The sequence below is a fragment of the Lepisosteus platostomus genome, chromosome 10 (genome assembly GCF_059453375.1).
Source record: "Lepisosteus platostomus isolate fLepPlt1 chromosome 10, fLepPlt1.hap1, whole genome shotgun sequence".
NCBI classification, from domain to species: domain Eukaryota; kingdom Metazoa; phylum Chordata; class Actinopteri; order Semionotiformes; family Lepisosteidae; genus Lepisosteus; species Lepisosteus platostomus.
Window position 1 is genome coordinate 9,115,565 of NC_142620.1, and position 25,572 is coordinate 9,141,136.

Consider the following 25,572-nt stretch of genomic DNA (forward strand, 5'->3'; position numbering starts at 1 on the left):
GACAGATAGACAACAGAAAGGTTAATGAGAGGATTTTTTTTAAAATCCATTACATTTTTAAATACTTTCATTTTTTCCTGGAATGTTTTTTTATTCCCTTGATAATTGTTTATGTAATGCAAAACAAAACCAACTAGCTCTCAACTGTTCCATAAAGACTGTTGTTCCTCTCAAATTACCATTCTTACATATGAAGTATATTTTTAGGAATGTTCTACAGAAGAGATTTTGTGTCCCAACTTAAACAAGCTCAGATTGGGATCATTGTTTACTTATTTATAGGCTGCAGAACATAACGGCTCCCACATGTATTGACAGACAAATTGCGTTGGTCAAACAGTCTTGTTTTTTTAAAGAATGAAGCATGATATGAAGCCTTTCAGAGATTGTGCAAAGTTTCTCATAGATATTTAAAACGTAAGGCAGGAGGTTTAGCTAACAATGAGTTTACTGTTGTATAATCACTTGTCAAAGAAAAGTCACGGTTCTTTCAGAAGTGAAAATTAGTAATTTTTTTGAGCTGATGTATCATGTACAATGAAAAACCCTAATAACTCAACTTTCACTACACTTGGAAAACATGGCAAGTTAACAAGGTTCACAAGGAAAGTAACAGCAGCATTCTTCTTTCATGTATTAGCACACATGTTCTGTGGAGTTTTACTTCAATAGTACAATTCACAGAAACACAGTACTTCCTCAAGTGTGTTGGACTGAAGAAGCAACAAGAAGTTTTTCTAGTTAGTGTGTCCTATGATATTTAACTATATTGCTATGAGGAATTGCTTCACATAGTTGTATTTTTATTTTTTTGACCTTGTTGTTGACTTTGTTGACTTTGGTGGCCTTGCGTAATTACCCACTTTGTTGTGTAACTTTACCTGTAGAACACATGAAAGGCTTCAAATGAATAGAGGCTATCTAGCACATCTAGCCCTTTGGAAATTAGTAGCTAATTGAATTGACAATATAATGTGGTACACAATTTCCTAAATAAGATCTTACAATTGCAAACTCCCCTTTGATTTCAATTCTACACTTTCAACTACATATCCTAACACATTGCTAGTCTTTTTTACTGTTAAAGGTAAGTCAATTCAGTGGACAGCTGGAATGTTTTTTTTTTTTGCCGGAGATTCAGAATGATTTTTAATGAACAGTTGTGTGCATGCATTCGTGTTAGAGTGGTGGGTGGATGCTCTCTTTGGTGGAAGATGAACCCGTTCACCTGCTTTTACAGCATATCTAGAAAGATAAGCAGCAATCAGTAAAAGAAATGTCAAGGAATTCCAAGTGAAGAAAGAAATCGTTGGATTAATGGTTGCTACTATACTGTACATGTTTGGACTTCTTGCGTTAAGACATGATTAATATTTACGTATTTTAGAAGACATTTCTCCTTTTAGAATGATGCCTTGTCCTGCTGGGTTAGTTATAAGAGGATCATTTGGATTTTTTGCCATTGTAATGTTCAGTGACTGTCACCAGCAGCCAGAAGCAGAAGCAGAACCTTGAAAATAACCACAGACCTTAGGCCTCCCACCTCATTATCCTGCTGCAACATTACAAGGAGATGCCTACAGTACATGTATCAAGCAGACTGAGACACCTCTACACAATTTACAGTCTTCTGCCTTTGAGGTCTTCCAGCTAGCTTATTAGCAGCTCTTCAGATTCACACGGTACATGAAGTCATATTTTCTATTTATTTGTTTTACATGTGTAAAAGCATTTTTCTATTCTCTAGGCAAATCTTTTATATCAGAAAATTCTGAAAAAAAGAAATAAAAGGCAAAACGTTTGCTGTTTCCCCCCATAAAGCTGTTGACAGGGACATTTTAAATGTGTGCAGAATTCAAAGCGGAGTCAGGGGTTGCCAACAAGCTTAGTAATTTATCCAGCTTTGATTTCGCTTGCTTTTACTGATCACTTCAAGATGTTATATTTTTTTATGTTCTTTTTGGGGCTGCAGGACATTACTGACTGATTTTCTCAAAATATATTGGCCAGCTTCTGCTCTGCTGTCCTGCTCCTCTGAAACAACATTCCCTGAATAATTTGTAATTCCTGCCTCAGAAAGACTGCCAAATCCGCAAACGGATTTTTCTCTAAGTCTGTCACCATTATCAAACAAACCCATTCAGTGCCTAAGAATGACTTGAATTTGTGTCCTCTCATGTGCACCACACAGGATGGGGTCTTCTGTCATTTCCAGGGCTTTAAAGAAGTGATTCAGCCCTACTCCTCTTCTCATTTTTTCCCAATGCTTCCAGTGAGATGTTCAAAAATTGGCCAACATCTAATATGTACTGTATGTGCAGAATGTTAAATCTGAGACCCAGCACTCTTTAAGAAATACTGAGTTTTAGTTGGATCCTAAGTTTTTCAGAGTTATTAATGGAAGACTAGCTATTTGTGATTCAACAAGTATACAACAAAATGCTTTTAATGCTTTTAACGTGTGAACTGCAATCTAGGTCACAAGGAGAAAGTTGTATTTGTTTAATTTAGCAAAACCCAAGTGAGTAAAGGTATGCCTTTATATTATATATGAAAATAAACCTATATATATTAAAAGAAACTTAATACATACTAGGAGGGTGTGAAATGCAATGTAATGTATCTGAATATTTAAATTTGTATATTTTGCAGTAAAATAGTGAAATTGTATTAAGAAGTACGGAAAAAAAGAGAGATGGTCATTTCTACACAAGAGTTGTCACTATTAGAATCAACTTTCTTGGAACTTGTATTAGCATACAGATAATCTTTTTCTTTTGATTCAGTGTTAGAAGGCAAAATTCAGATTCAAATATTCATTTGTATCAAAGAAAATAAAAAAACCTGCATTGTTTCCAGATAGGAAATCTTTGTCAAGATTTGGTTGGTCACGTATTTTTGAGAAATATGCGATATCAGATTATCACATGACCCTTGTCACGAGCAATATGGCCTCTCATTTGTACTGTGGCCCTATTATACATAATAGTCATCAGATTTCGGGAGTTTGGAACTACAAAAGAAAGGTTAGCCTAGGTCCTTGGAACAATTAGGTACTAACTACCAAACAGGCTAGATGGGATGATTGTCATTTATTGACTGTTCTTATGTTCTTATATCATGTGCATTTTGTGGAAAGGATTTTGTTGGGTTTCAGGTAGGGGAGTGACAGAACTGCAGCTGATTTGTTTTTGTTGTTTTATTTCCTACTTTTAGGATAGTTATTCAATGACTTTAACTACAAACCTGCTTCCCAAATGAAACAGGGAATTGCTCAATCAAAGCCTTTAAGTTAAAAATGAAATAGGTTGTTGTGTTGTTGTCTGCATAAGACCGCAGTTTAGGAACCTTTATCATTGCACGTTTTTTCTGGTGTTTTCCTGGAGAGGTGCTTAAAGCCGTATATTTTAAGTCATATTTCATGATTTTCTGGATGTTACCATTTTAACAGATGTGATGAGTAGCTTATTCTGTTGAAGCATTTCATTACCTAGTTATATGTTGACACAAGTATTTTATTGTTTATCTAAAGAACGATTCTTTGGTTTTAGGCCAGATTGCGGTGCAGTATTTTCGCTTTACATCATTAGGAATGCCAACACATTTGTCTGATGATCTGCGTTCGCCTGAGGTCCGTTTGATGTGCTGAAGCATCTCTGTAAATGTTGAAAAGTAAGCTGTATTTGGTGCCCAGAAATGAAATGGTTATTTTTCAGTTATTTTAAAATAAGAAGCTGCTGTGTAACTCAAGGCAATATAGCTCTAGATGCATATCAGATGCAGTGTTGGAGAGGCAGTTCTGACATTTGTACTTGTGCTGTGACTACAGGTTTGCATTTGTAGTGGGACAATTAGACCTACTTGTATGGCAAAATGTAGCCATCACATGCTGTTTTACTGGCATTTGCCATTTGGGTGGAACACTCCGAACCCTTTCCATCCAATGAAAAGTTACTGTATGGGAATATTTTCTTGGTTCTTGGGGAGAACTGCTGTTATGCACTGAATGCATTTGGGACTTTTTGTTTTACCTGCTGTAGAAAAGTTTTGAATTTGCAGACTATCCCTTTGGCATGTCTCTTACAGAAGGCTTTATAAAAATTTTGAATAACCAGTTTTCCATTTTATGTTTTCATGCCTTAAGATACAGAATAATATGTGCATCATGTCACGTATTCTGCTATGCTGTTTTTAAGGTAGTTTTCATGTCTCACAGCTGTTGTCTTTGTGTGCTCACCAAGTATGTAGCAAATAAATGAAACCGTTGTTCTTGTTGTTGTTGTTCGTCATTTTGAACGGCCTGTCTTACAAGAATGTTTTGATCATGCAGTGGTGCAAAATGCTTGTTTTGTCAGCACAAACAAGTTAAAGGGTTTAATGCAGGTGTTCTTGCTATACAGATCTTCTGATTTAGCTGGCCTAGACAGAGTAGCCTAGTTGGTAATTATCATGACTCCCTCCGCCCACCCTTAAATGTGATTAAGGGTTTCTTGTAGTGGCTGGAAATGAGCTGTGTCCCTGCTGCTGGTCCCTGTGTGCTGTATGCCCTCAGGTGCGCTGTTTGAAGAGTACCCTTGATCTTGTATCCTGTGATTTCACAGCGCATGGTTTCTCTCAGCATTTTCCCTCTGATCTCTTGCACACACCAGCGTATTTGGTTACACACATGAAAGAGATTGCTTGTCACGTCTTCTGCAAGCTATTCACGATTGTGTTTTTCTCTTTTTAGGTGTAACCACTAATTACTTTCACCTTAAAACTTGGAAACATTCCTTAGAAAGGTGTTCTTTCATTAAAGGCATTTGCTTGTGTGGTTTTCAAAGACAACAGTGAAATTATGCAATGGTTTCATTTACTCTTTCTTACCCTTTTCGGTTTTCAATTTTTTTTTAAGATTACAAGGTCTGATCAGTATGCAGATACCACATATAACTATACTACTTATAGGAACAAATTTCAGTAATGATGATAATGAATTAAGAAGGCCAGCTTATCATTTTAGGTGCAGGGCTGTGGCCTATACAATGTAGTCCTAATATTTGTACACTGGTAACTGTATGTTGTGTAAAACTCATTTACTGCAAAGTACTAAGACTTTTGCTTTCCGTTTTTATGAGGATCTGTATAATTTTCCTGTCTATTTCTTTTGTTAGAAATTCTGTACAGTCTTTTCAATTAATATTTGTTTTTATGTGTTTTCAGACATAAATGAATGTCTAATGTCAGGCATCTGTAGGAATGCCATGTGCCTTAATACGCGAGGAAGCTATAGATGTACCTGCGCACCTGGGTATATGCTGGACACCTCCCGAAGCCACTGTATATGTGAGTGTTTTACTGCCTGTGATAATGCACAACCTGAGCTAGAGCCTAATTGTCCATGTTACTGTATTGATATATAGAAACATAAATACCAGTAGTTTTGATCAGAAGCTGTTCCTGTTGTTTATCTGGCCATCAGTTTTCTAACCACTTTATCCAAAACAAGGGTGCACGGGAGCCAAATCCTATCCCAGCATGCAGGGCACCAAGGCAGTGTACACCCCGGACGGGACTCCAGTCCATCGAAGGGTGCACACAGTCACTCCACGTCCAATTTTCCATTTAACCTATCAGTGTGTCTTTGGACTGTGGGATGAAACCGGAGCACCTGGAGAAAACCCACACATCCACGGGGACAACATACAGACTCCACACAGACAGCTCCCCAGGTCCAGAATTGAACCCAGGGCCCCAGTGCTGCCAAGCTATTAACTGCACCACAGTGCCACTTCCTGCTGTTTATTTGATCATACACTATATATCACATAGCATTCATCATGTACTGTAGTTAAATATGCAGCAGTTTTTTTCTGCTTATGAATTTACTTATGTGCCTTTGCTGTAGCATTTAGGGAAGTGTGATGATCTCATTTACGTCCTTTAACACCCTTCACCCCATCCACACTCAAAGGATTGTTTCTTTGATCATCTGTCTTCTCTGCAGCAGCATGATACGGGGTGCAAGCAGCCGAAACTAAGCTGTGGCTAATGTTGTTCTCTTCCAGCGGACAAAGCAGTTTCCGTGACCCCAGGCATGTGCTACCGGTCGGTATCGGGAGGGACCTGCTCGCTGCCTCTCTCCCAGCACATCACCAAACAGATCTGCTGCTGCAGTCGAGTGGGCAGAGCCTGGGGCCAAGGCTGTGAGAGGTGCCCCCTGCCTGACACAGGTAAGTACTGCAGTGTGCTGTATCATCATTTCACTGTGGAAGGGTCCGGATGTCTCTGTTGTCTCTAGACATTACAAGGCCATTTAGAAAAATAATATTTAAACGTACTTCACTTGTATAGTCATGTGGAAAAAAAAAACATACACCCAATGAAGTCACTTTGATAAATTTTACCCCTCTTAAGATAAAATAACAATAACAACAATAACAAGCGTCAACTGGATATATGTTTATCTCAAATAAGTAAAAAGATAATTGAGAAACCTACTGTGCCATGGGCTTTTTCAAAGCAGGAAACTGATGAAACATTACTTATCAAGAACATCAAAACATTGACAATGACAATTTTTTTAAATGGGACAGAAATGATTTTCATGTCTTACAACTTCGAGCTGAGAAACTAAGAAATTACTTCTGTTTCTGTTTCTGACTGATAAACCCTTATTCCAGTATCCAGTACATTTTAAAAAATATACCTTGTGGGTGTGTTTTAAAGGGCTAGCAGTTTTTTTTTTCTCCCTGAGGATAAATTAAGCTCTGTGACCTCTGTTCTTGTGAGTACAGGCCAAATGGAAGTGTGGGGGATTTTTTAAAAATGCTTCTTTACTCTGGATTAGTTCCACCTGCACCAGAAAAAAAAAAAACTTTTGTTTCAGTAGAATGGACAATATTGACAATGAGGGCTGCTGTTTTGACAGGTTGGACTCTGCAATGTACAGTAACAGCTTCTTGCTTTTACAGTTTCTTCCTCTGCTGCACACTGAAGAGATGTTTTTGTCTTTGTACTGTATTTACCATTGTATAATATCAAACATTTTATCGTTTGTGAGTCCTTAGTTTTTTTATTATTAAGTGACATTATCTTATTTCTGTCACAGGAAAACATATTCTCTATTACTGTGCATGTATTATTTTATTCAGCTCTTGGGAGTCCACCCTTAAACACAACAGATCATTTCATACCAAGGGACAAGCATCAGAAGTGACTGTCATCTCCTGTTTTCTTTTTGATCTTATCTGCAGCGGAGGAAATGTTACGACATGCTGCGGTTTCTTATACTTTAAGGGAAAGTTTAGTTGTTGTGGACCTCCATGGTAGCTGCCCAGGGATGGAGCTCTGTGAACAGATGTATTATCACTGTGCTCTTTCTCAGTGATGCTTCTGATCACTGGGGAGATCGCTGGGGGTGGAGGGAGAAAATGTGGGGGCACAGCATTAAGTAGCATTATGCTACAGTATGAGTCTGTGAATCATGAGAATTGTGATTCAAACGCTTAATCACAAAGTTGGCAAGAGGTCTCTGGGCTGGATCCTTTTGCTCCCTGGCTGTGAACAGCTGTCCCACAATTTCCTTTTCCGATCGCGTTACCTCCTTTCCTCCTTCATCTTAGTCTGTGTTTGTCATAGACATTATCGCCTCTGGGTGCGAAAGGGAATATTTTCATCCATTGACTCCCATTGGGCTTAATCAGGGTGATGTCATCATTGATTTATCTTTTTTTATCATGTGCTTCCAAAGTAAATAGTTTAAGACTCTCCTCTCTCTTGGGTCATGTGTGGGGTAATCATACAGTCCAAATTGAATCTTGCAATGCAGGGCTTTTTCATGTGGATAGAGTGTTGCTTATACCTAGATACAGTTTTAGCAAAGTACAACCAGTAGTGTTCAGTCTGTTCCTTCATGGTTAGCCTGTGAGGTTCAGCAATGCCCCACAGATATGTTCATTTAGTTAAAGAAAACTGCTGCTTTTAGCAGTACTGCTCAGAATGAGCTTGAGGTAGACTCATTTACTGTAAATTTGTTGCCAACCATCAGAACACACTTACTGCTGTGTTAGACATTAGACTGTTGTCAGAGTTAATAAATGCATTTTTGTTTAACACTAGAACTAGAACTGACAACCTAACTCCCAAAGAACCCAAAGAAAATGATGTAATTTTTCTTTGTCGGTTGCAGTCAATTTAAGTTACATTGGTGACACTATACATGTATATCTTGGCTATTCAGTTCAAAGGTTTTTGAACATACATTAAGCAGTGATACATTTTTCTACAAATACACTTCTGTCATCTCCTTGTCTATCACTGATATGCTGTGAGCTTTTCAGCCTGTTTCCCCCAACATCCTGTTGGTGAGATATCATTAAATCCTCCAAAAAACTCAGGGGCACTGAAAAAGTCAACACTTGTTTTGCGCAAAGGGTTGTGGGAGTGTGGAACGATGTTGTTGAAGTCGATATCCTGGTTTCTTTCAAGAAACACCTGGAACTGATCCTAGGATGAATTAGCTTCTAACGACCAGATGGGATTGATGGCCTCATGTCTGTAGCTGTTCTCATGTTCCATGAAACTGGCAATCTGCTCTTTAGAAATGGCTCAAGGACAAATGCTGCTAATAAGGGATAGGTTATGGTACATAATACTGTACATAATAGTATTACATGGATGGCTTATAGTGTTGCTGTGGATAAAACAATAACATTATACTTGGTTGTAATCACAATTTGGCAGCAATTTCTATCTTTCTCAGCCATGGATTGGGATTTCTTCTTTTTTTAAGCACCGTCTTTTCCTTTCTGCAGATCATTTTAAGGAGATCTGCCCTGCTGGCCATGGATATACGTACTCCTTATCTGACATTCAGATTTCGCTGAGGCAGGCCGAGGAGGAAGAGCTGGCACAAACGTCACACACACAGCACGAGCACCACCGCACCTCGGACGCCCAGCAGACAGTCAGGGTGCCAACAGGTGAGGAGGATGTGGGACTCTGCATCTCAATCACAGAAATCAGGTCTCAGCTTATTTCACTGGGCCCTGGGGCACATCACTTGCCAAATTAGAAAACCCTAACTTCTTGCTGGCTTTTGATTGCCAAGTGGTTCTTAGTTTTGCCATGAAAACCCATACCCGTTTGGAATTTTAGTTAGTGGATGGGTTGAAATGATTATTTCTTGCAGGAATAAAGCAAAACATTTAAAATAGTTTTTCAGCAAACGTAAACATCTTAAGATTCACATCACCCCACCCACCCCAGTTTTCTGAGAAACTAAATATCTCTGAGAAGAAAGCTCAGGATCTTCTATATCTATTACACTGCGTTATTGAGAAGACTTGGTGATCTGATTTGTACTGTATAATATGCAAAAAAAAACAGTTTTAAAGATTCGTGGTACGGGTAAGTTATGAAAAATAATGGGACTTTTCTTTCATCCCCCTCTTGTTTCCCTCTTTAATTTTACAGATGTTGGAACAGTCCGAACAGTAAGTTTCAGATTTCACTTTATTATATATTACATGGAAATGACATTTAAGATTGAAGATAACTGAAATTTGAAATTTTATATCCTACTCATGTAAGGCTGCTTATGTTTTTCACTCAAGTGTGTACTTTTAAATAGAAAGCAAATGGATGATTAAGTAAAATATCGGTAAAGGTATGGCAGATAAAAGATCTTAGTAATGGTCCCACTTTGTAATATTGATTGATTAATTGATTGATTGATTCTAGCTCCCTGCTGTAACTGAAGCGCCTCCCAAATTCCCAGGTAATTCCATAATTTTCTTTTACTTTTTGTTGTTACAAATACTGAATATGGCACACTTGGAAAACCTCCAACAGTTTTCTGGGAATATAAAGCATGTTGGTTTCACAAACTCAACATTTAGTAGTGTTACTCATACAGTATATGATCTGGGCAACACTAGCAATACCAGTGAAAGCTTGTGAAAACAGGCTTGTCATATAGTTTCGTGCACATAGGTTATTTCTACAGTTTTTTTAAACATATAAATCCCTCTTAGAAGATTTATATTTATATGCCAATGAAAACATTTAACGTTTTAACAGTTTAAAATATCTCCATATTGTAGCTTCTAGGGCTAATATTAACCTAAACCATTTAAAGTGCAAATTTATTAATATTGTTTTACCAGTCAGAAAGAAATAAATGAGTTTTTCTTGCCTCTTTGCTGCTGCAGTATTTGCAAGCAAGGAGCTGGCTCTGGCAACTTTTGACATGCATTTAATAAAAATCTTTTGTGGGAAAGATAAATGATGTGTATCAATAAGCTCTGTGAAAGAAAAGACAAATAGCTCCTTGCTGCTTCACTTACTGACTGATGTCTTTGTCCTTTCCAGTGGATGTGGTAGTGAAGGCAACTCCTCATTCTCCAGTCAATCTTATACCTGAGGTCCTGGAGACCGCGCCTATCAATGTGGCCACCCAAGTCACAGGTGAGTAGTATTCTTGAGAATGTTAAATACTGATTTTATTACACTTTATCAAATACATACTGTTTACTACATGAAGAGAGGGAGATGGATTTGGGCCTTCTGCTAATTTGCTCCATTTAGGTCAGGTGGTGCTTGAAATTATTTACAAATAATTCTGGCCCTATGCTGATAATGATCATATTCACCATAAGTGCAAGACATTTAAAAAAATTCTAGAGTCACATGAGAATTAGGCTGTGCCAATCATGGTCAGTTAGTTTTGAACATGCATTGTTTACTTTTCTTTCTAAACAGCAAAAGGACTTTCATCCTAAACGTTTTTAATCATTTAACCGTGTACAGCACAGAACCTTTTTAATCTATCTTTTTAAATGCGTTGTGTCATGATATTTATTGATTGGTCCGCACTCTTGTTGGATCTCATATTCCCATTTCTCCCTTGAGGATTTTTTTTAGTGTACAGAAGGAGTGTCAAAATCCTGTAACACTCAGAGTAATATAATCCTCTGACTCTTTAATTCCTTTTGGTCTCGTAAAAATATTATGAGGGCAAATTATACACTAAACCTGTTCTTATATGTTTTTTATATTCATAACAAGTGAAGTACTTTAAGGTTGTGTTCAGGCACTAACAAAATCTTAGTTCTTCTGTTTACTGTGTGGCAACATGGCAAAATCAGTTTGTGTGGTGACGTAGTAAAGGCTCTGGTGCCCATTATTATTCTGCATTATACACATGTAAAATTTACTTTGGCAAAGTATACAGTGCCTTTCATTGTTGAAAATATACTTACAGTTACAGTTCTTGCAGAATTTGGTTACCAGATATCTTGACTGTTATACAATACTACAATCTACTATAACATATTGTATTACATGGAGAACTTATTTATATTATAATATTGGAAAGCTATTACAGAAGCACATACAGTATGCTGTATTGCCTGAAATGTCCAGTAAATAAGCTATAATTTATAACGATGCTGTAACTGTTCCACTGACCTCAGTTCTACATTTCCCACATGCTGTCCTTAACCACTTCACAGATATCTAGCCTCTCTGTCCCCTGGTGCTGTGATAACCATTGATATCAAATCTCAAGTTTTAAGCTTGGGAAGTAAATCCCTGATAAGCTTTTTCATTCTCAAACTTTGTTTTGTTCAATGTGCCAAAGGCGTTTTCTGCATGTAACTGTCATTTCTTATTTTTATTTGAAGTGGGCTTTATTCGAAACAATGTGTGGAAAGGTTTTTAATGTTAACTAATGTAATTAATCGCAGCAAGGCAGGTCAGCTGGGTTTGCTAGGCTCTGTGTGAGTATCCTGTGTCCTGTGGTGAAACGTACCTGGCCACAAGACACTGTTTGCAGAGTTAGATCATGTCTAAGGACACACGCACATATTTATCTTTTCTTGGCTTGTGCATCGAGAATTTCTGTGTTAAATAAAATTAGCTGGTTTCACAGTTATACAAAAAAAGAGTTTTCCAAGCACTAGAGGATTCATGTTTTCTAAAATCCTGATAGTGAATTTAAAGGCTTTGGATGAAGATCTGTGCATATTTCTGAAGCTTATTTCTGCAATCAATACTGACAGTGGTAGAGGCCAAGAAGAAAGTGAGCAAGGGTTGAGCTGAGGCCCATACAAAATCAAGAACCTCAAGCCACCCAAAACTCACAAATTACACACCATACTTGATAGCAGATTTTTATTTCTTCCAATTTTGGTTTGGCTGATGGGCAGGCATTTTGATTTACTTGGGGGCCAAAGTGATCTCCAAGTGCTCTGGTTTGAGCAAGGGGATATCATGTTATGAAAGTGAAAGTTAGGAATATGTACAGTACCAGTCTTCCCACAACTTCCGAGGTTAGCCCAAGCTACAAAGAATCAAGGACTTGTGGAACAAACCTTAAGTTTAGTCTTGTCATATGAGAACTATGCTGTGGCTGGGGATGGTAAGAGCTGTCTGCACTGAATGGAAATAAATTAAACCCTTTGTAAAAAAAGAACAAGGGATAGAATAAAAAATATTTGAGCCTTTCTTTGGCAATTCAGTTTTACACTGCCAATCAGAAGTTTTTCAAGCATAAGAGATGCATTTGTTATTATTTGCTACTATAACTGTACAAGCTGTGAGCTCGTACGGTAGCTTAGCAACAACGTGGAGGTCCTAAGGTGTGAAGTGAAAACCAAGGGCAGTGTTGCTAGGGTAAGACCAGTCTGCACTACAAATCTCCAGCACAGGACAGCTTGGCTTCATGTTGCTATTCAAAAGAATACAGATCTAGTAGGAGTCCACGAGACAGTGTGCCAGTTGGATTCGAGTGGGCCATTGCTGCCAGGAGCAAGCCAATGGTTTTCAAGACCACCTAGGTCCCAGTCAATGCAGAGTTTATTGTTAGTTGCATGAACGTGGTTGACCATTGGCTGAGAAAATAATGAGACCCTCTCATGATTGATGATGATTAAAGCAAATTAAAAATGCATATTGGTATAGTCGTTGACATTCAGCACACAGTTGGCTGGCTTACAGATCGCTGCCACCTGTAACAGTGATGTATAGGTTAAGAATCCAAGTAATCCCACCCCCTAATCCCCCGAAAACAGATTTTGTTCTGATTTCTTTCAGGTATCAGACCAATTACTTTGTAAGAGAACAGATGTAAAGATTAGGAAAGCAGTCTATTCACCCAGAAAGAGTGTCACTAACCTCAAACAGCAAGACAGAGCCAGTCTTGTGCTTTCTCACCTTTTGCAAGAAATAAGATTAGTTCAAGATGTTAAAAAAATGATTTAATGCATTTATAGAACGTCATTGATCTGGCTAGAAGTGTGCTTTCTGGGCAATACTTCCATCCACATTATTCCCACAGTTAATGCCATTTCGGATATCGTAGTGACTTCTGAACCTCAGAAAGAAACAGAAGGAAAGCACTTCAATTGTGTAATATAAGTCAGAGGAAGATTCCAAAAACAGTGTGGGGATTTACCATGATGAATTCTCTTGAGAGGGCTTATACACCTGTACCGCCGAGCTTTTCATTCCATTTTAAGGATCAGTTGTTAACAGCTACACGGAAGAACCAAATGAACTATAAATACAGTAGAACCCTGCTGGTGCACTTCCTTTACAGTGTTTCCCTTTGGTACGTATATGGCTTTGCTGTTGTTTCTGTCTGCAGATATCGACAGGTGCTCTGCCACTCCCAATGTCTGTGGTCCTGGGGTCTGTGTCCCTGTGCAGGGGGGGTACACCTGTTACTGCAGCAATGGCTTTCATCTCAACACACTACAGACCCGCTGTGTCGGTAAGACCGTGACTGAGACTGGGATGGACTGGGGGATCTTCGCTTTCTCACTGCTGTGAAATAGATAGTAAATAGTCCACAAGCGCATGCACCCTAAAAAAATCAAAACTAGATTGAAACTGAAAAGCAGTAAAAACTAATTATGCCCAGTATGCTGGCAGCTTAAAAGAAATTCCAAAGTAAAGTGCAGGCAAGGCAAATATACAACATCAGTAGACTGTCTAACGGTTACTATGATTTGTTTGCTTGTAGCTGTAGTGCTCCAGCTATTTTTGTGATTCTCGAGCCTCTGGATCATAAATCGCATAATTACAATTTGAAGGAACAAGTAAGGGTTTAGTCCATGGTGAAAAGGGACCATGCTGAAGAAGGCTCCACAGCCGAAGCTTTGTGGGGTTTTTTCTGCTCTTTGCAGCATGGACTTAACCTTGACTTGTTCCTTTGCAACCTACGCCAGCTGACGGAGCTACCAACTTGAACTGGTTACAATTTGAGTGTCCGGCAGCCAAATCTCTCACAGCACCCAGACTTTTACCTGAGACTTTTACCTGGGAGAACCCCTTCCTCCCTGCAGTACAGAAACAGAGCTGGAATGTCATGGTAGTGACACACTGTAGGTGTGATCTAAACAAACAGTGCAACGTTTGTTATGTGAAACAAAGTGTAAAATTAAAATAAAGGGAGGTCATACTAAAACAGGATTAATCTGGATGTGATTTACTGGGACAAATGATTTATCAGAATCCCTGAAACCATGAGCAGCTTAAAGCCTATCTAATGTTCTCTAACGTGACCTGTGCCATTTTACAATTGCTGATTCGGACAGGCTTTTGGGAAGATAAATGTTGTCATGATCATGACATCTGGTTTGTTTGCAGACATCGATGAGTGCAAGAGGGACCCATGTGAGGGGAAAGGGCATTGTGTAAACAGTGTAGGCTCCTATACCTGCTACTGTTACACAGGATACAGCCAGGTCATCACTCAGAACAGGAGGTCGTGTCAAGGTGACAGTGGTTCTCTTCTCAAACAGCTGCCAAGCTTACTATGGACAGTTACACATGCAGCTGTGTATTGCAATTGTCACTGTTAGCTGATTCATGCATTGCAGGCATATTTCTACTTGGCTGTACGAGCCACTATTTAAGAGCACATAAAATGTGTGTACGCCCACGTAATGCTCTGTATGTGCCTGTGGTTGAACATTTCTAAATGTCTTTTGGAAAGTTTTATTATCCATTTGTCTTCTTTTCAACTTATAACGTCATACTTTGAAATCCAGAAAATGGAACCAGAAGCAAAAATACCAAAAGTCAAATTTTATTGGCAGTGAATTGAAGACAATTTCGTCCCTGTCAGAAATTCTTGTGTTTGAGTTTTGTTCATACAGAATGTCACTCTGATGCAGAATGTTTTAAATCTTTTTTCCAAGTGTTTCCATTTACATGTATTTTTGCAGCTCAAGAATGTTTAACTGAGTATAAGAATTACTGAACATCACCCTTGGGTATCCTGCTCATCAGAAGGTTTCAGACACTGAAATGACTATAGTGACTTTGTGAATGAAATCAGACTGAAGATCTCAGATAGTGAAGAATTTAGCATTGTCTCTGCAGTATCTAGACTCTTCCTAGACCTGTCAGAACTGTAGTGTAGTGATTGATTGTTTTGTGTAGTAAAACAATCTCTGCATTAAAGACTTACAGACTGATTGTATTCAAATCTTTCTAGATGTCAATGAGTGTGACATGCCTAATAAGTGTCCAGGCAGTGTATGCATCAACACAGAGGGCTCCTTCACCTGCAAATGTGAAAATGGCTACACCATGTCCAGGAGGGGACAATGTGAAGGCAAGTCCACATGGCTTCTAAGAAAGGCGTGATGATCTCTCCGTTATTGGTTGTAATGCGTGAAGTTTAAAACTGAAAGTACTGAGTGGTTATAGAGAAAATGTTTCAGGTAGGAATTACTAACATTGTGACTTCCACATTAGGATTTAACATTTATAGAAATACTGCATGCCATTCAGGAAGATTGCTCTATTATCCAGCTTTACCCCGTATCAGAATAATTATTTCAGACTCAAATACATCTTGTAACATAGAAAATTGTTCATTGTTGATTTAATCCTCTGGCAGTACCACTAAGGAACTCCTTCTGAAAAGAACACTAATTAGACTTTTATGGCAGGACAAATGCAAGCATGTTATTATGCATATTCACAGATATTAGTATGTACTTATTGTACATACTCTGTATTCCCAGAGATAAAGTAGAAATAGTGCCCATATAAGCTTCTCAAGTTCTAATCAACGCAGTGTCCATGCTGATGCTCAGCCCTTAACAGAAGGGAAAGAGTTAAGTAATTGCAGTGGGTGTAAATCATTTAAGTCTGGTATTTGTCCAGGCACTTCTACCCAAGATTTAACATGCAACCCATTTACAGAAAAGTCATTGTTTCATTTCTCTGTGCCTAATGCCAGAATAAAAAAAAACCAAACGTTGAAAACAAACTGGAAACGGCACTAACTAGGGAATGGCAGTTAATCTAATATTATTTCAATGAGTGCTTGTTGTAATGGAATTTCCCTCCTCCTGCCTCAGACATAGATGAATGCCGAAATCCCAGCACTTGTCCCAGTGGAAGATGCATTAACACTCCTGGCTCCTTCCAATGTCTGAGCTGTGATGCTGGGTACAGGGCACAAAGTGGAAGATGCATAGGTAAGAGGGATCAAAGGTGACATAATAAAATGAGCAGTTGTTTCAATATTGCTTATAGCTTTCCTAATTGCCATGGGGCTGGAAAAATCCCTAATTACCGTTGAGAGAATTGCAGCGTGGCAGATCGTAACATTATAGCGTTTAGATGAATCCTCTGGGAATCACCACCAGCCTTCCCTGAATCTCAAACTCACAACCAGGTTTTTTTGGCTGAATTATATTTCCGCTTTCACTATTATTAAGGCATTTTGTACCCTTAAGTTATTTTTTGGTCCTTAGCAAGGTAAGAAGATGCCAAATGCATTGCAGAAATGTATGCAAAGTGCTCTTTGCTTTAAACAGAACCAGCCTGCACTTTTTGGCTTGTATTTTGACTTTCAGAAGCAGTGTGTTTGGATTTTTATGTGGCCCAGTGTTGACCATTTTCAGTGGCTGAAATATTTTTGAGATATCTGCTGTCTCTGCCCCTCCCATTGTGACCTCCATGCGAGGCGCATGTTGCTTAAACATAACACCATGTTATTTCAGACCTCGGGTACCTTTTACCACTGTAAAGATTGCTTGTAATACCTCAATTTGGGAGAGTCAAAATATTTTCATTAGGCTGTGGCCTTAAACAAGCCTCTTCTTATTTTTGGATAACCTGAAGTTGCAAAACATTTATTGAGGAAAGTGTGAAAAGGAGAAAACAGTGGCCGTTCAAGTGCTCTCAATGGCAGTGATTTGCCTCATCTTGCAGAGCCACCCACGTGAACTGCTGTGTACCTCAGAGGCAAAGACTTATCAGTTGAGTCAGTAATGGGACTGGTTTGCCACTAGGGTGCTGCCGGAAGATAAAGATTGGTGTTAACAGTAAACTTATCTGGAAGCTGTGTAATTGACTACATAAAAAGAAAATTATATCAGATTTAATAAGAAGCAAAAATAAAATGTAAAAATTAATTCTCAAATGTATCATTTCAGTTGAAGATTCCTTTTAATACCATTTCTGTATTCTTTATCCTGGTGGGACCCCAAAACTTTGATACAAACCATTAAAGCAAAAGAGAATCTGATGTGAATAAAGAATTGTGCAAAAATCAGATTTGAGCTCTGATGAGATGTATACAGTAGATTAAAGGAGAAATTAGGGGTGTTTTGAAAGACTGAAAAAAGGGGTATTTATTTCTGTCGGTGGTCATAGTTCTGACTATAAAGGAAAAACAAAGAGCACATTGTGTCCTCAGTCCTCCTGAAACTGAAAATATTGTAACGCTTACGGCCGACAGGTACTGTGTAAGAGCCGGCTTACCAGAGCAGTGACGTCGCCGCCCTTCCCTGTGATAGCAGGACTACAGCTACTGGGCTGTAGAGAGATCTCTCTTTAGCTCACCGGGCTGGGTCCCTGCTGAGTGACGCTGGAGTCCCGGGTTCGAGCCCCCGGCAGTGGGGGGCCGACCTAATGCGGCAAGGGCGCCCGCCTGAGCCCCCGTTGCGTTACATTGGTGTCAGAGCGGGGTGGGATAGCCCTTCGCCGGGGACGGCGAGTTAAGCAGGGGAGAGTGTAACGCTTACGGCCGACAGGCACTGTATAAGAGCCGACGTACCAGAGCAGGTGATGTCACCGCCCTTCCCTGTGATAGCAGGACTACAGCTACTGGGCTGTAGAGAGATCTCTCTTTAGCTCACCGGGCTGGGTCCCTGCAGAGTGATGCGGGAGTCCCGGGTTCGAGCCCCCGACTGTGGGGGGCCGACCTAATGCGGCAAGGGCGCCCGCCTGAGCCCCCGTTGCGTTACAATATATATAATATTAAATATTGTTGTGTTAATGTCACACCTGTAGCTTGTTCTAACATGCGGTAGTTAGAGCAAATATAGTACTAACAGTGCCAGAATAAGGATGTCAACTTGCCTTGCTATCATGTACAAAGCTGCATTCTTCAAAAGCTGTCTTGTGATTTCAGTCTTAAGGCAAGTGAACTACCGTTCCTCTAAATTGTTTCAGTAAATGAACTTTTTTTTTACAAAATCTTACTTTAACTCTTGAAATTATAAAAAGAGCAAAAAGAAAATAAGCAGTCTACATTATTAATTGGTAATTTTAAACAAAAATCAGCCGTATGATGACATTTCCCCAACAAATGAACCCTGAAAACTGAGGCAAATGGTTTCATAAAACTGAACTGCTGTTTTAACAAATGCTGACTGCAATTAGAATTAAATTAATAATAAAAAAGAACTATGAGTGCAAATGTTGAGTTTTAATAGAACCTTGTGCCATTCATATGGTAAATTAACTCTGCTAAGTAGTACCCCACTGACTGCCAGTTAATCTGCATTCTGAAACTGAAAACAAACTCCAGTCGACATTCAGGCTTATCGTGGAAGGGGTTCAAAGATGCAGAAAGATTAAAAAAATAAGATTTTAGGAATGGATGACAGAGATCTGGCACTGACTTCTACTTATATACACAACAAAGATTGTTCTGTGTTTTTGTTGATTCAATGACTTGCTGCATTTTTCCCTTTCTCCACACATGAAAGAGATGTAGTATAGGCATGTAACTTCACGGCATTGGTCCACAAATGCATTAGGAAAGTACCTTAAATCTTTAAAAATCTTTCATCTCATTTCAGTTCCCTGCCTGGCAAGTATTAAGATTCTAAAAAATATTGTTTCTTCTTAATTCTGGAGGTTTACCTAGTATATTCTACAGTATTAGTGTGTGAATGTTTATACAAGTTGTACTGTATTGTGTGGATACTTTAATGCTTGTGAGTGTATATAACTGTACTGTACAGTATATATAAATAAATATAGGAACAAATAAAGGTTTATTAAAGTATGACACCCAAAGAAGGCTCCACAGCCGAAACGTTGTGATTCTTTTCTTCTCTTTTCAGCATGGAAACAACCTTTAATTGTTTCTTTGCAGCCTACACATGCTAACACAGCTACCTACTTGAACTATATATAAATATATAATCTTTTTTTAGAATTTGTCCTGAGATCAGGCTGTTTCTGTTGGTGTATGGTTATCTTAACATACACTTTTATCCTCTGACTGTTCCCAGACGTAAATGAGTGTCTTGTCCCTGGAACCTGTGCCAATGGAAGATGTGTCAATTCTGAAGGCTCGTACAGGTGTAGCTGTAGCCCGGGTTACCAAGCAACACCAGACAGTGGGAGCTGCCAAGGTAGGCCTCTAGTTCAGATTTCAAAATTCAAATTTTAGGCAAGGTTTGCAGTATGAAGGAAACTTTTTTGAAAGAAAATTAGACAGCCAGTAACAGCTTGTGTATTTACTATCAGATGTTGATGTTACCTCACAGAAAATGCTAAGATTTTCCCATTTTTTTATTGATAGCCAGTTTTAATTCAAAGTTTTGAAAATATAACAAAATGAGACCAGTTTAGTGAAGTCAACATTTCCACTTCTCTTGGTCATCCTGTAAGTCAACCTATTGACAGGGTGTTGAGAATTTCCAGATTTTAATTTAATGTGTAATCAAACTTTATATTTGTTTTCTACTCTTCCTCTCAAAGATGTAGATGAATGTCTTCTGCCTGGGGTCTGTTCCCATGGTAACTGTGTCAATCTGGAAGGCTCATACAGGTGCAGCTGTAACCTCGGTTACCAGGAGTCGCCAGACAGTAAGAGCTGTGAAGGTACAGTAGGCCCGGAAAAATGTCGATCGTTAAAAATGTAAACTAGGACTAATTTCAGTAAACATTTTTAGAAACACTCCATACTTGCAATATAGATTTACATGTAGTATATGGAACTGTTTTACAGTTGGCCCACAGCTCTGTGAGGAGAGGACTTTTTAACCCTTCTGTGTCTTATGGTTAGAAAATATACTTTGTGTTATAAATATTATCTTCACTCTTTTCTCTTTTGGCTTCAGACATCAACGAGTGTGCAACACGTAATGTGTGTCCCAGTGGTATATGCACCAATTCTGAAGGTTCCTATTCATGTACTAGCTGCAGGCCTGGATATAGGAAATCGGCAGATGGGCAGACATGTGAAGGTATAGTAAAGTTTCACCAGCTTTGAAAAATATACAGCTAGGACAGAAACTCAAATGCATAGAAATCATATTGTGTCAATTAATCATGTACTGCCCATGAAACATATTGCATCATTACATTGTATCATTCTTTCAGTAGGGCTGTTGGCAGTTTGATGTTGACTTGTTCTTGGCTACCAGATTGATTTGCATTCTGACACATGCAGTGCATCTAAGTTTCCTTGCCTGTCTTTGTCCCAGATATCAATGAGTGTGCATTAGCCTCTGTCTGTCCCGGTGGAGTTTGCACTAACACATTAGGCTCCTACACATGCTTGCAGTGCAGGAAGGGCTACAGGCTTTCCCTGGAGAAGCAGAGGTGTGAAGGTTAGTGTGATGTTACCTACCTGGGTACACCCATGTCACTTATTACAGCAATTACCTGTCATTCTTTTCAGAAGAACATAAGTAGGAGGAAAATAGAGAGGAGGCCCATTCAAACCATCTAATATGTTAGGTTGTTAGTGACTAAAGGATCTTTGGATCTCAACTAACCCCTTTTGAAAGCAACCAGGATGATAGCTTCAGCAAAAGACATTCACAACCCTCAGTGTTAAAAGTGCCTCCTTCTCTTGGTTTCAAATACACTGTCATATGGTTTGTAATTGTGTCCTCTGGGTTGAATTTGTCAGAGCCATTAAGGATTTTCAATACTTTAATCAGATCCACTTGTAGTCTCCTCTGCTCTGGACTAAAAAGATCTTTTAGCCTGTCAGGGTAGGACATACCATTAAATCTTGGAGTACACAGTAGCTGGTCGTCCAATGACATCATAATCACATGCTAATACAGTAGCGTCTATTTGTTACATTTTGTTCCTAATACTCCTGTCATTTAATTATAAGCATTTCATTGCCTGGTCCATAGATATTTTGTTTCTTTTGAAGAACCTTGGGTTCTCTTTCTGATTTCCTTTGGGCTCCCCCTCCTTCCGTATTAAATATATTGGAATTTAGGTTCAATATATTTTCTATGCCTCAGGTTAATGTACATGGAATTGTGCCAATAGCCTGCACCATCAAAAGATTTTCACTGTAGGTTTCACAACCACACTGTGCACAGCACACAAAGTCCTTAGCCTCTGGTTGTGTTTAAGGATGGTGCATCTCCAGATATTTTCCTTTCCATGGTGCAGGCGGGATTCTAAAAACTACTGGTTTGATCCTTGCTGGTTTGCTTCTCAGTGCCCAACGTCATGACTTTAGGTTTTCACAAATGGCAGCTGTTTGTTAACCCACTTATCAATTACTATCCCATAGCACAGTAATGTAATCTGAGATAGTAACCATCTCAGATGAAAGTAATAACCAGAAAGGCATTACAGCAAATGTCAGAGATCAGTGAAGAGATCTGGTAGGAAAATAAATTGATAAGTGTGATACAGTTGGAAGGCTCTTACACAAATGTTTTTTGTTGTAGTATTCTACTTAGCCTGGTGATGATTTTTTTTTTCTTGTGGTATCTTTACAGATATCAATGAATGTGCTTCCCCCTCCATTTGCCTCATTGGAATATGCACTAACACTAACGGATCATACTTCTGCACAACCTGCCCTATAGGATACAGACCATCAGCAGATAGACAGAGCTGTGAGGGTAAGCTAGCTAAATGGATTTTAAATGTTATTGCTTCAGTTTGTAACCAACTTACTGGAGCTGGTTTTCTTTACAAAGGCTTTTTGTAAGCCTTTTATACTATGATCAGTATTAATGGTGCTCTTTTTATTAAAAAAAAAACATTTGTCTTTTCTTCATGGATGTGTACTATTGTATCATTTGCAGATATCGACGAATGTGCATCCTTTAATGCGTGCCCAGCTGGTATCTGTACCAACACTGAAGGTTCCTTCTCCTGCACTAGTTGTGGTCCTGGATACCGAATATCAGAGGATGGACATCAGTGTGAAGGTATGGAAATTCCAAATGTATAAGGCATGCTTATACAGTATGTTTTGCAATATCCAATTCTTCTGTTCTCCAGGTTGCTGACTGCTTAGGATGTTTCTTAACACAGTGTTTTTTCTCATTTCCTCTTTGATTCCTTATTATATTATGCACATTCCCTAACTTTGAGTTCTGGGTTAGCCAGCACTGTGTTGACTCTTTGTCTTCAGAAAGTAAAGTTTATTTCTTTTTTCACTCTGATTTAATACACTATCCTCCTAGCTGCATAAATAAACTAATTTAGCACTCGTTCAAACAATGCTAGATTTCTAATTAGTTCCAGGTGTATCTTCTCACTGACTGTGAGTTTCTTGGTGGACAACCTGCAAAGCTTTTCTCCTGCCTTTTTATCTTTTTCTTCTGAGTCCAGACAGTTTATAAGTTATTTTTTCTCTTGTCCTTTTGTCTTCTGAACTTTTTGTCTCAGACATTGACGAGTGTGCTGTGCCTGGTGTTTGTTTTAACGGAGTGTGCAACAATAATCCAGGGTCCTACTCCTGTATCACCTGTGGGACTGGCTACAGGCCGTCTGCAGATGCCAGCACGTGTGAAGGTAGAAGAGCCCTATTAATCAAGAACTGTCATTAAATTGTCATTAAATAGACCTTTTAATCTTTGCATTTCCATTTTAAAGTATCCAGATAGTTACACTATTTCTAAAAAAAAAAACTGAAAGTTCCCAGGTCCCTGAACCAGTAAAGGCAATCATTCGGATCACAATTGGGAAGCAGCAGTGTGGTGAATTTGTCAGGGCTCTGCACTTGAAACTAGAGGGTTGTGGGTTTAAAGATTAGGTTGGGCTCCAGTAAAATGCACATTAGTGTAAATGGATACACATTAAGTTGCTTTGGCTAAAAGCATCAGCAGTATAAATTAATAAAAAATAAGTAAATATACAGTACTGAATGCTTATCAATCCTTATAAACCTACAGCCCAGGCTTGGTGATGAGCTGTCATTAGTTGATGGCAAATAGAATTCTCCAGATACCAGTGCATAATTAGCCAAGTCCAGATGGTTTTTCAATGGGCTTGAGTTCATGAGGGGATAAATGGCTTGTAGAAGCTAGCTATGTGGCTGCGCTGGAGCCAGTAAAATGACAGTGTTATCACTGAGAGGTGCCATCTGACTTTATGCTGCTGTGGATGCTGTTCATCAAAATGTAAAAAAATGGCAGGTAGCTCAACCTTGCGGGTTCTTGGATAAACTGTCCCCATCCATCCCACACAGGTAAAACAATTATACTAGTGAGTTGAGGTGATAATATTGGAAGAAAAGTGCCAATATCAAAACATAAACAGAGAAATAAAATGTATTTAATGCACACCACTGATTTGTGAAAGATATAATTGCCCCTCATCCTTATAACAAGATCCTACAAATGTCTGTTTCATTTTTAGTTTTCAAGTGGTTGTTTTAATACAGGACTGTATTTTTGTCTGTCTTCTACTCTTCCTCTCGAAGATGAAGACGAATGTCTTCTGCCTGGGGTCTGTTCCCATGGTAACTGTGTCAACCTGGAAGGCTCACACAGGTGCAGCTGTAACCTAGGTTATCAGGAGTCCCCAGACAGTAAGAGCTGTGAAGGTAGGCCTGTGAAAATGGTAACGATTTCCTAATGGAAATTAGGGGGGACATGTACCCATTCCTGATTACAAATACAGGCCACCACACTGCTTTTTCTTGGTCACACTAATAAATACCCTTCCACAATTTCCAACACCACTACCAGTCCAGTAACCTCTTGGGAGTACATCAACATAAGGCCAGGTTGGTGTTCCTCAAATGAAGCTCTTTAAGGCCAAAGTACCCTTTCTTGTGGGGATTGTCAGTATCTGAAATATAAATATTGGCTAATTTTGTTCACATTTTTGTGCAATTAGACAGCACCGGCATTCCAGTATATTGTTTTATTATGTATTGAGAACAGGACAGCTACTGTATGTCATTATGCTCTCCAGTCTTTACCTTCATATGTCCAGCTGATTCTCAGATGTGAGACTGTAAAATGGTATAAGGGCTTTTCCAGCTTCTCTGTGATATATAGGACCTTCAGCTAAAGAGTGACCTCACTCTCAGCCAAAGTAATCTTTAATTTGTTCAAAACAAGTAGTATGAGTTTCTTTTATTTCATCCTGCTGTTCATACCTTAAGTGAATCTGAAATTCCTGCTGACATGAATGAAAAGGAATAATAATGTGTGATATACATTGTATTTGTGTGCTTGTCATTAATTTTCATCATCTGTTTTCATCTTTTTGTCCTCTAAACTTTGTCTTAGACATTGACGAGTGTGCTGTGCCTGGTGTTTGCTTTAACGGAGTGTGCAACAATAATCCAGGGTCCTACTCCTGTATCACCTGTGGGACTGGCTACAGGCCTTCTGCAGATGCCAGCACGTGTGAAGGTAGCAGGGCAGCGTTTAAAGAGATCTCATTATGTTGACGTTTTAATTCTTTAACATGCCTGATGTTTTACTACCCACTGGTAATCTAAACTCACTTGGCTTTGTTTCTGTCCCTGTATTTCCTCAGATGTGGACGAGTGCTCTTTGGCAAATGTGTGCCCAGGCAGGCTGTGCAAGAACACCCAGGGCTCGTTCTACTGCAGGAGCTGTGAAGAGGGCTATGAGCTGTCAGAAGATGGCTACGGCTGTGAAGGTAGAATCACATGGCCAGGTTGCCCAGCTGCGGATGCAGGCTGGCTGTAATCTCTGAAGTAATGGCTTGATAAAGCTTTTGGATCTCTGAGTTACTACAAACATTCCGGAGAGAATAAGATACAATCGTTTTCGGTATTTGTTATAAAAATAATAAACTTTCTCTAAAGTCCAAATAAAGCATTCTTGTTTAACATCATTGATTTTTTTTCCCCCAGTCTGGGCTCCATTTGAGCTTGGACAGCTTTATAGCTGCCTTGTCTAGTGTTTTTACTGATGGATTGGTCTGTCAGCCAGCACCCATCGACTGTCTGAAATCATCAGATTGTGAATAATGGGTTTTCTGTTTACACTAAGCTAGCTATCTCTTAGCATTTAATTATGAATGGCCAGAATCATTTATTGTGTTTATTTTGAGCACAAATTGTTTTGTTTA

At 38.9% G+C, this 25,572-nt stretch overlaps 1 protein-coding gene across 2 annotated transcripts in view; it reads left to right on the forward strand.

The window, feature by feature from the left end:
• The window catches only part of LOC148653225 (latent-transforming growth factor beta-binding protein 2-like), a 126,879-nt gene that overhangs the window by 72,918 nt on the left and 28,389 nt on the right, over positions 1-25,572 (forward strand). Inside the window, exons 10-29 of one of the 2 annotated variants that reach the window (XM_088647963.1) lie at positions 5,203-5,325; positions 6,048-6,212; positions 8,796-8,963; positions 9,457-9,476; positions 9,724-9,760; positions 10,354-10,449; positions 13,631-13,756; positions 14,635-14,763; positions 15,488-15,607; positions 16,362-16,481; positions 19,536-19,658; positions 20,008-20,130; positions 20,370-20,495; positions 20,736-20,861; positions 22,005-22,130; positions 22,317-22,442; positions 22,906-23,031; positions 23,942-24,064; positions 24,759-24,884; positions 25,012-25,137. In XM_088647963.1, coding sequence (XP_088504089.1) covers positions 5,203-5,325; positions 6,048-6,212; positions 8,796-8,963; positions 9,457-9,476; positions 9,724-9,760; positions 10,354-10,449; positions 13,631-13,756; positions 14,635-14,763; positions 15,488-15,607; positions 16,362-16,481; positions 19,536-19,658; positions 20,008-20,130; positions 20,370-20,495; positions 20,736-20,861; positions 22,005-22,130; positions 22,317-22,442; positions 22,906-23,031; positions 23,942-24,064; positions 24,759-24,884; positions 25,012-25,137 — 2,355 coding nt within the window. The remainder of the gene's footprint in view (positions 1-5,202; positions 5,326-6,047; positions 6,213-8,795; positions 8,964-9,456; positions 9,477-9,723; positions 9,761-10,353; positions 10,450-13,630; positions 13,757-14,634; positions 14,764-15,487; positions 15,608-16,361; positions 16,482-19,535; positions 19,659-20,007; positions 20,131-20,369; positions 20,496-20,735; positions 20,862-22,004; positions 22,131-22,316; positions 22,443-22,905; positions 23,032-23,941; positions 24,065-24,758; positions 24,885-25,011; positions 25,138-25,572) is intronic. The other variant, XM_088647964.1, reaches the window with a different exon arrangement.